At 42.1% G+C, this 12,276-nt stretch overlaps 1 protein-coding gene across 1 annotated transcript; it reads left to right on the top strand.

Moving 5' to 3' along the window:
* The first annotated feature begins 3,292 nt into the window (after nucleotides 1–3,292).
* Nucleotides 3,293–11,317, top strand: CHRNA9 (cholinergic receptor nicotinic alpha 9 subunit). The gene is made up of 5 exons (XM_077814597.1): nucleotides 3,293–3,362; nucleotides 5,528–5,673; nucleotides 6,479–6,633; nucleotides 8,247–8,779; nucleotides 10,749–11,317. Exons 1-5 carry the CDS (start codon nucleotides 3,293–3,295, stop codon nucleotides 11,315–11,317), a joined length of 1,473 nt encoding a protein of 490 aa, XP_077670723.1.
* Nucleotides 11,318–12,276: the final 959 nt, after the last annotated feature.

The raw sequence follows: 12,276 nt of genomic DNA, 5'->3' as shown, positions 1-12,276 counted from the left end.
TGGGGAGCGGTTCCCCTGTGCACCCCCCTGTCCCGTTACTTGCTGCAGGCGGCCCTCCCCGCGCACCCCTGCCCCAGCTCACCTGTGCTTCACCGCCGCCCCCAACCACTTGGCACCCTAGGCGACTGACTAGTTCACCTAGTGGTTGCACCAGCCCTGCATAGTGATTGTTTGTTTTCACCCTATGGTTACTATTTTAATGCACTAGATGAGGTACACCACATGTTGTGGTAGCCATGGGTAGGACCCATGGATCTTTAAAAGTGTGTTGTTGCGGGGTATTGATCACTGTAGCAGTGGAGATAAGTCTGCAGGTTTTGCATCTGTTCTGGCAGGGTCTGGTGCCACTTTGAGTTGGTGTGTCCTGGTATTGTCAACAGCTCTCCAACACCACCTACTATAAACAACTCAAAGACAACCTCACAACACAATTTACCAAGGAATTTAAGAATATCATCAATCCTTCCCCAACAACTCCTAGAGAAACTCTACAAACTCCTCCTCCACGAACTCACCCCAGGGACCTTCTACATGCTTCCCAAGATACACAAACAAGTGAAGCCAGACCCATCATATCTGGCCACAGCACTCTTACTGAAGGAATATCGGGACTCAGAAACCATCCTCAAACCACTCACCACACGGTGCCAGCTTCCTCCAGGACATAACCAACTTCCTCCACAAACTACAACATTAACAATCTCCTTCAGAACACCATACTCACCACCACTGATGTCACTTCCCTATACATCAACATCCCTCACAATGAGGGCATAACTGCCTGCCTCAAATATTTACAAGACAAAGGACAACCATCAGATATCCACTACAAGCACATCTCATCCATTTCATCCTCACCCATTACAACTTTACAGTCAACAACAAACACTTTGTCCAAACCATGGGAACAGCCATAGGTACTGGGATGGCTCCTCAATACGCCAACCTCTTCCTGGGCCACCTTGAAGAAGAATTTCTGGATATATGCACCATGAAACCAGTGATATACCTGAGATACATTGATGATATTTTCATCCTATGGACAGATGACTTAAAGTCCCACATAGATTTCCACCACAACTTCATAGCTGTCTTCAACTACCTGAAGGCGAGTTCCAAAGAGGATGAAGCTAGGCTGGTCAAAGTGGTGGCAGATGACAGAACAAGGAGAAATGGTCTCAAGTTGCAGTAGGGGCGGTCTAGGTTGGATATTAGGAAAAACGATTTCACTAAGAGGGTGGTGAAGCACTGGAATGGGTTACCTAGGGAGGTGGTGGAATCTCCATCCTTAAAGGTTTTTAAGGCCCGGCTTGACAAAGTCCTGGCTGGGATGATTTAGTTGGGGTTGGTCCTGCTTTGAGCAGGTGGGTTGGACTAGATGAGGTCTCTTCCAACCCTAATCTTCTATGATTCTATGACCAAACTCTCTCTGGAACACTCCCACACCAGCTCAGATTTCTTGGACACCACAATCAGCTTCAGCAATGGAACCCTACAAAAAACTATATGTAAGAAACCCATGGAACACCACATCTATCTTCATAGATCCAGTAATCACTCCAAACACCAAGAAATCTGTAATCTACAGCCAGGCACTCAGATACCACAGAATACGCTCTGAGGAAAAAGTGCAGGAAATACACCTTAGCACACTCAAAGCCGCCTTCACCAAACAAGGACACTCCACTAGAGAAGTAAATCGCATCCTGGAACAGGCCAAATACTCCGAGAGAACCTGCTTCAATACAGAAATGCAAACCTCCTCTGATCACACCCCCCTAGTTGTCCACCATACTGGAACCCATATGATCATCAAACTGCTACAACTCATTCTCGATGGGGACCCCAACCTGTAAGAAATCTTTCCTGAACCTCCTCTTCTGGCCTTCAAACAACCCCTAATCTCTCCAATCTCATCAAAAGCAAGCTCCCCACAGACGAGGACACACCAATAGTATCTACTCCCAGCCTAATGACAAATACACTACAAACTGATGTTTGAGATTCCCTGAGATCACATTGACCTGACAATATCCCTGCTATCCCCTTTAACGCTGTGTGCCTCTGCTTCCTAAAGAGAAAGCAACGTTACATACAATCTAAGGGCCACCTTGACCTCTCTTATTTCTAAACTACTTATAACCTTTTTCCTTTTGGGAATTCAGCAGATGATGTGACAGAGAGAGATATTTCATTACAAGTACTCTTATTGAAATTACTGGTTTTAGCTGTTAAACTTGGCCACAGATCTCAGTGGTGTATGTAGCCAGCGAAGCACATACACTGGTCACATGGTACCAAGAATGCTACTAAAAGGAAAGCATTTTTTTGTTTGGAAATATCCGTTCACTTTCACCAGAAAGAACTGGTGAGTGTAAACTGGTGAGCGCAATGTATAATCTTATTACACAAGCCAGATGTGTCCTGGCTAAATTCTGTTATTGGTAATTTCATTCTATTATGTACACTTCCTCTTGCAGTTTCAGCTAGATATATAGTCTTCACTGCCTATTCTAAAATGCGATGGCAAAAATGATGATGTAGTGCCCCTCACTGAATCCTAGTGCTTTTCTTCAAACTGGATTATTCTATATGGAAAGGAGAGAGAGCAAGGTGGAAATGGACAATGGCCCTATCAGTTGAAAGGCACCTATGATGCCAGCAAACTACAGTTTGACCACAAAGAGAGTAGCGAATTTCTCTGACTAACAATATGAGGAATATAAACAAATGAGTAACACTGGGCCTCCATCAAATTGGCATTGAACTGTCCTGGAAGAATTCTATACTTATGGGGCCAGATTCTGCCACTGTTCCTCATGTTGAGTAGTGACTTACTCTGCAAGAATTTCCCTTGATTTCAGTGGACCTACACAGACTGTGCTACTGCTTACATAAGGGTGACAGAATCTGACGCAGATTGAGGGAGTGTGAATGGACTATTCTTCATATACTGACTTTCTACTGATGCATTAATAGTAAGAAAAAAGAACAGTAACACCGTGAAAAGAATGAGATTTACATGAAGTGTTTCCTCGTGATATCCCATCTGTCTGGCTTCTCACTGAGCAGCAGAGCGGGCAGCTCTCAGGTTACCAGGGCAGAGTGGGGTGCGCACTGGGGCCCCGCTCAGGGCACAGGAAACTTGCTGCCGTTGAGAACAGAGCTCTTACCAGCAGCACATCCGTGTCTCCAGTGCTTTTGTGCTGCTGCACAACTCATTGGTCTCAGCTTCGGAAGGTGAAAACAATTTTTGTGTTCCTGGAGGAGCAGAGTTACTTCAGCATTCAGAATGAAGAGAAACAGCCTGCCCTTCTGCTGTGTCTCCCTTTGGTTGGTTTTCACAGCAATGGTACTTCGAGGTGAGAGCCCTTCCCCATACCAGTGTGCAGCTTAAGGGTTGCTTTATACACTTACGACTTCATCCATCACTCCTTGTGCATCCCCTGACTTCACAGGGCTGAGTGCACAAAAAATGCAGTTTGGGCAGCTGTGGAGCCTCTTAACTGTTTCAAGCTATTTTATTTCATTGCTGAGTAAGCACTGCAGAAATAGAACTATTTTCTGATTGCAGACTGTTGAACCTAAATGCTGTTTAAATGGTTTCATTAGCTTTGATTGCGTTTTTTCCAGTGAAGGTGGCGTTTGAACTGTAGTTAGTCCTGAACTGCACTACTAAATAATTGAACAGCTAAATGGCTGAAGAGTGAGGTACGCTGAAATACTTGCTGCGTACTTGTGTGAATTTAAATTTGCGTAGGTCAGACAAATGTTAACATCCTTGTCCTTTGCTTTTTGAAATCTGTGACTCCATCTAAAGATAATGCAGTATAACACAGAGAAACTTCAGAGGACAGAGCAATCTGCCTATGATTTTAAATAAAGTATTTAAAATCAATCTATGATTTTAAAGAAAGTATTTCAGTGGATTATCTGTAGAGCCGGATGCATAACAGAATAAAAATCTTTTTCACATATATGCTATTCTTTGGAAAATCTTGCAAAAATTAATTGAAGGAATTATTCAATGAATGTATTCACTAATTATTCAACCAGCTCTATCCATTGGCCAAATAATGAACAAAATTCATCTAATTTTTTATTCAAACATGAATGCCATAAAAGAGGAGCAAATTTTAGAAGTAGTATTCAACTCTCTCTTGTAGAGAGCAATATTTATGTGTAGGGAGACAGCACAAGCCGTTGGCTAGGGTAGAGGACTGGAAGTCAGACCTGGTTTCTATTCTTAGCTCAGCAACTGAGTGACTGTTTAAGCAAATCACCAGATTTTGAAAAGTATTTAGGCATTGCTGCCCTCAGTGATGCAATAGCTAACTGATTTAGGAGCCTAAATCTCATTTTCGAAAAAGGATTTAGGCACTTGGGAGTCTAAAGCCATTGACAGTTTCTGTGATTTAGGCACCTAAAAGCCTAAATCCCTCTTGAAAATGAGATTTAGGCTCCTAAATCAGGTGTGGGCAAACTACAGCACACGGGCCGGATCTGGCCTGTGAGCTGTTTTAAGCTGGCCCCTGAGCCACACCATGCGGCTTGGCCCCCCTCCAGCTGGGGCGCAGAGTTGGCTCCTGGAAGCCGTGGCATGGCCCTGCTCTGGCTCCTACCTGCTCCAATGGGAGCTGCAAGGGCGGTGCATGCGGACGGGGCAGCGTGCAGAGTTGCGTAGCCATGCCTCTGCATAGGAGCCACAGAAGGGACATGCCACTGCTTCCGGGAGGCACTTGAGGTAAGCGCCTGAGCCTCTCCGCACACCCCAAGCCCCTACCCCAGCCCTGATCACCCTCCCACTCTCCATACCCCTCAATCCTAGCCCAGAGCCCACTCCTGTACCCCAACCCTCTCATCCCCAGCCCCACCCCAGAGCCTGCACCTCCTGCTGGAACCTACACCCCTTCCCGCACCCCTGCCCTAGCCCTGATCCCCCTCCCGCCCTCTGAACCCCTCAGTCCCAGCCCAGAGCACCCTCCTACACCCCAGACTCCTCACTACCAGCCCCAGTTTTGTAAGCATTCATGGCCCACCGTACAATTTCTATTTCCCGATGTGGCCCTTGGGCCAAAAAGTTTTCCCACCCCTGTCCTAAATCAATTAGCTGTGCTCACATTGCAATGCCTATGCCTGAATTCCTATAAAAATCTGGGCCTTATTCTCTCTGGGCCATATTTTCCACCATCAATAAAATAGGGATAATGATATTTGTCCTCCTGTGAAAAGGACTGTCGTATCTATGGATGAAAAGGGCTATATTATTGCAGAGTGTTATATAAAATGGGTGTAAAACATTAATTTTATAATATCCATTTAGTTACTACAACATAATGACCTATTCTGCATGGGTCTCATCAGATTTGCTACATGTGTTCTATATTAAATATGATATAGTACAGTATGTGTATATTACCAGCTGGATGGCAGTATGTATTCTAACAGTAACAAAATGCTATTTGGAGCCTTGGGGATAGCATGCACACTACTTAATGTGATATATTTGATATACTATTTGATGTAGGTGTGGAGTCTGCACAAGGAAAATATGCTCAAATGCTATTCAGTGAACTGTTTGGAGACTATTCAAATGCTCTGAGACCAGTGGAAGACACAGATAAAGCACTGAATGTCACCCTTCAGATCACGCTGTCCCAAATTAAAGATATGGTGAGTAACAAGACAGTTCCGTGTTCTAGAAATGTGCAAACTTCCACACCTACAATTTGGAAACTCTTAGAACAGCATGCGTTTCAGAATTTGAAACTTCATGCCTTACTTGGAGATGTGAGGACAATTTGCATTTTCCTGCATAAAGTGATACATTTAATAATGTTTCTTCATAGGTTTCTGTTCCTAATATGTACTCATCCATTTACACCGTTATGACCTGACTAGTTAAGATGTTAGACTTCTTTTGTAATAACAATTAGATACTGATTTTTTCAGCATCAAAGCGTTTGTTTTGTCCCTTTGCACTGAAGCAAAAAAAAAGAAAATTGAGTATCTTATTTTTCTTTATACCTGTTGTTTTGCAGAAGTAGTAGTTCTTCACAGTTAATGCTGTATCCAGCTTCCAATAAAAAGTCCTAGTTTAGCCCCCCTCCCCAATAGCTTTTGCTTGGAAAACTGGTTTGGTTCGAAAATTGTCAGATTCACTTTGAAGGCAAAGCAGAATGTGTCTGCAAAGAGTGAAGAAAATTCTTCATATGGTTTTTTAATTACAGGTAGTTTAAAATAATGTAAACATTAACAGGTGTACTACCAAACTAAGGTCTGAGCCTGCACACCTTTCAGAGAAATCAGTGGGAATTGTCATAGTTGATTCCTCTGAACTGACATTATAGACTTCTTACCGTACAGTAAGTCTTAGAAGAAACACATTATGTTTATAAAATGAACTCCCCCTGAAACAAAGTGTGTCTTTGTTGAGTCATAGATTAGAAATGTTTATGTATAGAGTAACTCCTTACAGGATGAAAGAAACCAAATTTTGACTGCGTATTTATGGATTCGACAAAGTTGGTATGATGCATATCTCAAGTGGGACAAAGATGAATATGATGGGTTGGATTCTATCAGGATTCCTAGCAACCTGGTATGGAGACCAGACATTGTCCTGTATAACAAGTAAGTACAATTGAGGGGCAGTTTCTTAGCACAACCACATAGTTAGATTTAATATTTTTCTTTTATAAATGAATATATGAAGAAATTTTCCTATGGGTGAGTTAACCCATAACCATCCACTTCCAGTTTATTGCACCTTCCTTTGGAGTGACTGGATCTGGCCATAAGATATTGGACTAGACAGACCACTGGTCTCATCTGGTATCGCAATTTCTGTGTTAATATGATGCTGTGAAAGGGGCCTTGAGTCCTACTACTACAATCTGGTCTCTGCACAAAGTATGTATGGTTTCACTTAAGTTTATTTTTACTGCTTATTAAGAGACTATACTGAGCAAATGTGACTTACGTGAAATTGTGGAGCAGTGGTTTCAAGGTCACTTCAAAACCTTTCTCTGTCCATAAGAGATTAATTTTGAGCATATGTCTGTAGTCCTGTCTACACTTCAGTTACAGCTGAATTAGGAATCAAGATACAATAGGTAACAGTTGGTACCCTTTCACCCGCTCTGTGGGGCTGCGCCAATGGAGCTTCAGTGTTTAATTTGTGTCAGGGCTTGCCAGGACTTAGCCCTGGCAGTTCTTAGCCCCAGCGCCTCTGGGTTTGCCGCCTCAGTTACGAAAGTAAAAAAATTGCTTGAGCCCCAACACCTCTTTCATTACAAATTAAGTACTGGGGAGCTTCCAGATGATTGACTCATTACGTGGAAAAAGTACCCTTTGTTGCTTCTTTAGAAAAGAAGTTGAAATGTTTTATAAGGAGAAACTATCTTTCAAAATCTGTTTAAAATTGTTTGCTCAAGCATTTACATTAAAGAGCATGAGTTCACAATATCACCCACTAGAAAGGGGCACCATAAGAGAAAATAAAAACTTTGGAAAAAATATCTTTACTTGTGTTGTGAATTAATCTAATTTTCAAACATTTATTTACCATTATCTGAGCTAGTTTATTTGTTGTTATGACCGATAGTAAACTAGAACAATCAGTTTTACTAGCACAGTGGTCCCATATTTAGGCTTTTGGCATGGCAGGGAATGTTTTAATAAGGTAAAATGTAGCCCCAAATATTTACACTCCATGAGACCAAAAGACACATCTTTGTGTTGCACATGATGTAAAGGGCTCAGGGGTTCCTCACATGGGATAGTTCTAAGGCGGCTTTGCTGCGGAAGCAGCAGAACCAGACCTAGGTCTGGGAGACCTATGGACTCTGATCTGACTCTGCCTTAACAACAAGGCCATCTTTCTTCTTAATGTTAATTTGTGACAGCCTAAATACTGTAACAAATCCATGGTCATCTAGGATTTCAAGTTTGTTGTTAGTGCTGCACACTGAACTTTACAGTTGCAGCAGGAATAACACTCAAATCCCCTGCTGCAAAAAGCAGAGACCTCCTTACTGCTTGAGCTAAGGAGAATTTCAGTTATATGTTGGCAGTATTGGATCTTTGACACACAGCTGAGTCTGTCCAATAATTGTCATTATAGTGGCCATATGTAACAGCCAGTACATATTCAGTAAATGATGTGAATTCAGAGGTGTGCTTAATAACTTTATTTTCTGATTTATTTTGTGTTCTAATTTTTTTTTATCATTTTGTCTTTTTAGGGCTGATGATGACTTTTCAGAACCAGTGAACACAAATGTAGTATTGAGATATGATGGAAAAATTACTTGGGATGCACCAGCTATAACAAAGAGCTCATGTGTGGTGGATATTTCTTATTTTCCCTTTGATGACCAGCAGTGTAACCTTACCTTTGGTTCCTGGACCTACAATGGTAATCAGGTAGACATAATAAATGCTTTGGACAGTGGAGATCTATCTGACTTTATAGAAGATGTGGAGTGGGAGATTGACGGGATGCCAGCTGTTAAGAATGTAATCACTTATGGCTGCTGCTCTGAGCCGTATCCAGATATTACATTCACACTGATCTTGAAAAGGAGGTCTTCCTTCTATATATTTAACCTGCTGCTCCCTTGTGTTTTGATCTCTTTCCTGGCCCCACTGGGATTCTACCTTCCTGCAGATTCTGGGGAAAAAGTGTCGCTTGGCGTTACAGTTCTGCTTGCTCTAACTGTATTTCAGCTAATGGTTGCAGAAAGCATGCCTCCTTCTGAAAATGTGCCCTTGATAGGTGGGTATTTCAGATTTTTATCATGGCTTATAAATAGTGGTTGTATAATGTCAGGGAGACTGTACATCATTAATGGAATCTGGAAAGATAAATATTGTGATGCAAAGTTTCTAAATCCTTGTGTAATACTTCAAATGTGTATGGTACTTGTACAAATATAGTGAAGTTCTATGACAAGATTATTTTGTGCTGCATGGGGATAAACTAATAATAAAACATGGATGTGCTAAAACCTGGGCTGCAGTGTTAATGAAGGAAAATTGAGGGTGAGGTCAGACACTTCAGGATGTCATCTTCATAGGTTCACAAGCTGTAATGGGTCAGTAATTGGCTGAGAGACCACAGGGTGCTCCAGGTACTGGTGTAGTGATTCATTTGGTTGAAGTCTGCTGTCTTGAGACTTTGGATGAGAGCATTGTGGGTTGTGTGTTGGAAGCAAAAGGGAGTTTGTGGGGGTGAGGATCACGTGACTTGTTGGATGGGAAGAGGGAGAGTTGCAGGGAATGCAGAGTTGTGATGGAGAAGGGGTGAGCACTAAGTCTTCCCTGCCTTCTGCACCGGTTAGACCTGCTATAGCTCACCAGAGATGACCACAAGACATGGGGCGGCAAATCATAGCAACTCTGTCAAGTAGAAAAGCCAGACAAGCATTAGTGCTCCCTATGACTGTTTCTGCACAGCTGAGCTGTGGAACAGCACCTTTGCTATGGCTAGGGGATTGGAGAGGTCAGGGCATGTTGGGTGGGGTGGCACTTTCTCTCCCCTCAGGGTCATAGAAGGAAATCTACTGGCTCAGTTCCATTCCAGACTCTGATCCTGGCTTAAATCCCACAAGCAGCCCCGACTCCAAGGAGCAGGGTCTGGCTGTCGGGGATTTGAGCTAAGGACAGAGGTTACGTGAGGATTTGGGGACAATTCACAGGAGAAGAGGTCAGATGTGGGAGCTGAGGAGCAGCTCAATTATACAGGAGGAGAAGGTGGGGGAAGCGCTAGTGTCTTCTCTGGCCCACTTGATGGATATTCTGTGGCTTGTCTGGGAGTGGGAGAACCCTTTTAATACAATCCAGAGCAGGTATGCTGCAGAAGACTTTCCTTATGGTGCAGGTTCCTAGCTTCCCATGAACCATGCAGCCCACTATCCCAGGGTGTAGCTCTCATATAACAACTGGTTCCTAGGTGGCCTGGTTTGAGAACCTGTTAGGTTCTATAGAATCTGAGCACACCTACAGCACAGCTTGTTCTGCCATGCAGAACTAGGACTCCTCCTAACTCCTTTCTTTGGTGAGCCCTAGCTGATCTGTTGGGGAAAAAGTAAAGAAGCGTGTATATGCCTTCTTCTCCTGCACAGCTCAGCTTCCAGACTCCTCTTTTCCCCCATTAGTTTTGCCAAGCTGCAGACATTCCCAGCCCCTCATGCATCTGGAAACCCAGAGATGAAAAATGTGATCTTCACTGCTTCTTTGTTGAAAATCAACAGTTATGATAATTTCATATAATCACTTACATGATGGGTGGGCTTTTTTCCAAATTAATTTATGAATTTGGAAAAAAAAGTGGTGTAACAAATGTGAAGTGTGTAAATGTTGATACAAATTTTGTAGGGATCCTAAAAATATGTGAAATTCACTGTGAACATTTTTTAAAAAGACTTTCACATGGTTGCTTTTGAAATTGGGGCATTAGAGAGTGTGAATATTTACCTTGATAATTATGTGGTTATTCTTTTGAAATGGTATAATATGGGTCATGATCAGTGGGAGATTTTATTTGTTTGAATGGACTTAAATGCTATTTTAAGTGGCAAATTCCAATGCAACCATAACTACAGAGCATTAGGATGATTCCAGAATTCTGACCATAGCTTCTCACATTTCACTTTATGTTGTAGGATTTTTGTTCCTTTCTGAAGAGGTGATTTTAACTTGAATAATACTTTTAATATACATTTCCATATTTTTTTACATTACAGGCAAATATTACATAGCAACTATGACAATGATTACAGCATCCACTGCACTGACAATCATTATAATGAATATCCATCACTGTGGAGCAGAAGCCCAACCTGTTCCACAATGGGCCAGAGTGGTTATTTTGGACTACATGTCAAAGATCTTTTTTGTTTATGATGTGGGTGAAAATTGTACAAGTCCACAAAGAGTGAAAGCACAAGAACATAAATTAAGAAAGGATTTTAAGTATCAGAAAAAGCAAGACAGACACGAGGGGGTGACCAGTCAACTTACCAGGAACAGAAACAATGACAGTGATCTAAAGAAGAAGCTAAATGGACATTTAAATAACAGTAATGGAATTCAATGTGAAAATGCTAAGGATGCTGTTAACTGCTGCTCCTGTTATAAAGTACTGATAAAAAATATTGAGTATATTGCTAATTGCGTCAGAGACCACAAAGCAAACCGCGCGAAAGGAATTGAGTGGAAAAAGGTAGCAAAAGTGATGGACAGATTCTTCATGTGGACTTTTTTTATTATGGTCTTTTTCATGAGCTTCCTGATTATTGGCAAAGCAATTTAACTGAAGATACTAGAGTGTATTTATTTTTATGTATGAAGGAATGTTTAGCTAGTTTGGCTTGATGGTACTTTGTTACTGAGGGATGTATCTGAGGTTTCTGTATCTTTAATTCTGTAAAAACAAACAAAATAATTTGAGAGATTGCCATTATGTGAGTCATCTTGTCAGAATGATTCCATCAGATCAGAGGCATCCAAACTTTGCTCAGCGAGGGTCATATTAGCAACTTGCCAGGAGTTAAGGGCGGAGTCTAACATGCATTAAACTGAACAGTTGTAACTGCCATTATCTGTAACATGGAAGTGCACCCTATGAAAGAGCACTGGACAAGTATGTTGTACTCTGTCTTGGTTAAAACAGGTTATGGCCTTGGTTTGGCTCAGGAAGGAGCATTGTGTCCTAGGAGCAGTGATCCCAATGGGATGCACCTCCATATTAAAGATAATAGAATTCCAAGGGCTACATTTAATCTGTGGCCTGCAGTGTGGCCAACTTGCTGTGTGCTAGATGGAAAAACACACTCTAAATGTGAATATTTGACAATTCCCCTGAGACTTTCCCTGCCTAGCTGCTGCTATCTCTTCCTCCCTCTTTCACTCCCTCATTTTGCCTCATCCTTTTCTTCTGGCTTCTTCCAATGAATGTTCAAACATGTTTATGTCCTAACACCCACCTGCCTCTAACTACTGTCCCATCTCCTCCTTCCCTTCTCAATTCTTTGAACTGGTTAAAAACAATAGCTACCTTGATTTCCCTTCAGCTAATTCCTGCCTGGATCCCTTCCGGTATTACTTTTTTACGCCATCAAAACCGGGCTCACCATGATTTCTAGGACTTTTTTCTGGCTAAGTCTTGCATCCTCTTCCCTATCATTCTCCTTGAACCTTGTTTTTTCCTACCCCCCCCCCCCAGACGTTCTGGTTAAACTTGGATTTAAACTTGGAGAGTGGTCAGTTTGG

Source organism: Eretmochelys imbricata, chromosome 4 (assembly GCF_965152235.1).
Source record: "Eretmochelys imbricata isolate rEreImb1 chromosome 4, rEreImb1.hap1, whole genome shotgun sequence".
In the NCBI taxonomy this organism is placed as follows: domain Eukaryota; kingdom Metazoa; phylum Chordata; order Testudines; family Cheloniidae; genus Eretmochelys; species Eretmochelys imbricata.
Note: the sequence above shows the minus strand (reverse complement) of the source record. Positions and strands in the feature narration are given on the sequence as shown.